The 3,395-nt window shown below is 36.4% G+C and overlaps 1 protein-coding gene across 1 annotated transcript in view; it reads left to right on the top strand.

Annotated features, from left to right (window-relative positions):
* The first annotated feature begins 2,740 nt into the window (after positions 1-2,740).
* The window catches only part of LOC107597663 (DNA repair protein SWI5 homolog), a 5,901-nt gene continuing 5,246 nt past the window's right edge, over positions 2,741-3,395 (top strand). The window contains exons 1-2 of the mRNA XM_016288829.1: positions 2,741-2,790; positions 2,872-2,926. Of these exons, the coding sequence (XP_016144315.1) occupies positions 2,741-2,790; positions 2,872-2,926 (105 nt within the window). The remainder of the gene's footprint in view (positions 2,791-2,871; positions 2,927-3,395) is intronic.

Below are 3,395 nucleotides of genomic sequence, written 5' to 3'. Positions count from 1 at the left end.
CGAGAGGAGGATTTTTCATCCTACCCTCTCACTCACTCTCCCCCAGCTCTTTATATAGACAGAGAATTAATAAACCTGGCTCAGGAGGGCCGACCAAATGGACTAATTTGTCCTTTTCCTTTATTTATTTATTTAAAGCCATCTTCCTTTGACACTGCTCATTCAACCACAGGCAGACGGCTCCTGAAATGGCCACAAGCTCACAGGATTTTGAACAGATATTACATAGATGTGTCCAGTGAACGCTGACTCAGTTTGTCTCAAACAGCCATGAGCAAGACAAATCTGCAGCACACAGTAAAGGTATTTTATAAGTATTTTGCTTAGTTGCATATGGCTTACATCGTACAAGTTACATCATAAATTAGCATTGGGAAATTGATATAAAAACACTCCATATTTTGTTTAGTTGTTTTCCTTGATTCATAAATTAATAACGATGAAAACACTTTGTAAATAATTATTTTAGTTCAGTTCAATGAGCAAATCTCACAAAAACAATTCCTACATTTATGTCCAAATTCAAAAGGGGGGAAAAACTGACTAAAATATTGTTTATTATAAATTATAAATGATATTTATTATTCATTAATGAAATTATATTCTATATTAATATGTGTAATATATTAATAATGTATTAATACAATTATAATTTAGATTAATTATATATATATATTTTTTTTTTTAAATTAATTTAATTAATAGAATTGCTTTAATTTGTACCCTTGTTTTAACTTGAAATTAGGCAGTAATTAAGTAATTTCTTATTAACCCAGACATTTTAGTTTGTGTGAGATTCACCTCAGTAGTGAAGGATTCACAGAGAGAGACAAAATAACAGAATTAACCACGAACTAAACTTCTGTCAGGACCACTATCGTCAAAGATGATTGACAATTAGCATACAGTTTGGATTGGCGGTATGGTTCCGTTCTGGGCAAGAACTTCCTGCGCATCCATGCAGCCTAGCATGGATGAGAGCAGGGAGAGCCGCGATAACCACCCCGGTAAATAGAACAGAACCAACATAAATGTATGCAGATATCGTTAAAGTTCAGTAATGTTATGTACACATTTTAGAATTAGTCTGATTCAAAGGAGAATCAGAAGGCTGAATCCTGACTGACAGAGGAGGAGCTGGGGATGGAGGAGGGTAATTAGCTATTGAGCAATGTGAAAACTGCTGATACTACTGCGGGACCTTATATATGAATGCTTAGGTGTTGTATTCCCATAGGTTGATGGGGATCAGCTGAGAGTCAGCTGATGCGAGCTTGACTAACGTGACCTGCCAGAACTAACGCTACGCTAGATACTTTTGTCTCCTTCCTGTCAGATGGGTCTCCATATCATCATTATGAACTGAAAGACTTGAAAAATGTCTTCTTCCATCATCTATGTGATGATTGACAAACTAAATATCTCACAGCGTTAGGCCCTCTGTATCATAAACGCGTCCCTTCAGACCTGCACTAGCCACAGATGAAGTGTGTGATGTACTAGTTTTTCACTCTCTCTCGCTGTGCAGCAGAAACTCTGAACACTGGCAGAGGGGATACATTTTAACAGCTTCCCTGATAACTATATCTAAACATCAGCGGAGCTCTGGAGCACAAAGTAGATTTCTACCTCCGCGTTCCTCCCTCTAAAACGCAAGTCTTCTCACAGAAGCGTGTAATATCTCACCACACACACTTCAGATGTGTGTTACAGGATTACATCGAGTCGAGATGTTCTGAAGACACTCAAAGCACCTAGCAACCACACAGCAACACCTTAGTTCTTTGTCTAAAGGTTACATTCTGTGTTCCCTTCATCCATACTAAGATGCTTCCACATTATACAGTTTGTTAAGCGAATCAAAGGACATTTTAATTGTGTGCAGTGATTTAGAAAGAGTAGGAGTCACTCTGATGAGGGCCGTGGAGGTCATGTCATTATTGGGATACAAACACTGCTCAGTCAGTGGACCACGCTTTTACTTCTGCATACTTATATAGTGGTGCTTTCTTTAAAAGAAGGTCTGAAAAACGTTTGGTGCATTGGTGACACATTTTTAACCATTTACAGTAGCTATCGCTGAATATCCCACAATCAATCCCCATTGCGTTACTCATCAGTGAGACTGCCTGGTTATACATGTTGGGTTCTTGTTAGCAGTGTTTTACTGGATCTATGTTCTTTATGAACGCTGTTTTTGTGCTTTGATGATATCTAATCTCTAACTTTCTACTGGGAAATGTGTAATACTTTTCTTCACCTTACAGTCTAGCGCACCCATTTTATGGTTTTGCATACATTGTGAAATGCCGCCATCTAACGACAAAATATTAAACTTCTTTATGACTGCATTACTCATTTATCCTATCTATAATGTGTTGATTTATTTGCTACATAATAAAACATATTTAGTTATTTTTCAAATTTGAACATTCACAGTTTATTGCTGTATGCATATGAAAGTTCCCCAAAACCGTAAGAATTTTAGTCGTATTGTCATTTATTTGAATATTTTTGTGAAGACACTCTAGAACAATGAATCGAATTAGAGAACATTGTTTAGTATAACGTAAATACACCTGGAAAAATTGGACACCTGGACTCTTATTAGCAGAAATAACATCTGGTTCCACACTTTACAGTGTGTGCGTAAAATATCAAATGGCGTGTACCGGAAGTGTTTCAATGGACCAATCAAAACGCTCATACCTCAGAGAACCAATCAGAGCGATTACGTGTGATGAACGTCAAAGTTACGCCACGGCAAAGGGGCGTGTCTTCACGGAGAAGGTAAACAAATATAGCAACTCTGCAAACGTTCAATACAAATCTGTTTTAGCATGAATAGCAAGGTTTGTTTACTCTATACAGACCTCCAGGTTCCAGATGTAACGCCAGGAGCGTCAATTCAGGTTTTAAATCTCCAGTACGTAACGTTGAAGTTGTATAATTGAATCATATGTATTCAGAGGACTAGTGTATTAATACTATGTGATTTTACCAGAGTAAGTTAGTAGCCTGTGATGTGATGCATAGACCTGTTACAAAGCAGTATTCATGAGAATTTGATAACTACAAAACATGTATGATACTTGATGTGTAGCATAACTGATAACAGACTTTAGATATGAGAATTAAGGCTGATATGTATGGAAAGCCGTTTTAACATTTAATCTATAAACCTTACTAGTATCTATTTTCATGCTACTAGTACTTATTTTTTAGATACTAGTATCTTTTCCATTAAGTACTAGTGCTTATTATGTAGCTACTAGTGCTTATTCTTTACCTATTAGTGCTTATTCATTAGCTACTAGTGCTTATTCTGTAGCTACTAGTGCTTATTCATTAGCTACTAGTACTTATTTTTTAGATACTAGTATCTTTTCCATTAG

This window comes from Sinocyclocheilus grahami, unplaced genomic scaffold, assembly GCF_001515645.1.
Source record: "Sinocyclocheilus grahami isolate Dianchi unplaced genomic scaffold, SAMN03320097.WGS_v1.1 scaffold234.1, whole genome shotgun sequence".
NCBI classification, from domain to species: domain Eukaryota; kingdom Metazoa; phylum Chordata; class Actinopteri; order Cypriniformes; family Cyprinidae; genus Sinocyclocheilus; species Sinocyclocheilus grahami.
This window is presented reverse-complemented; position numbering and strand designations above follow the sequence as displayed.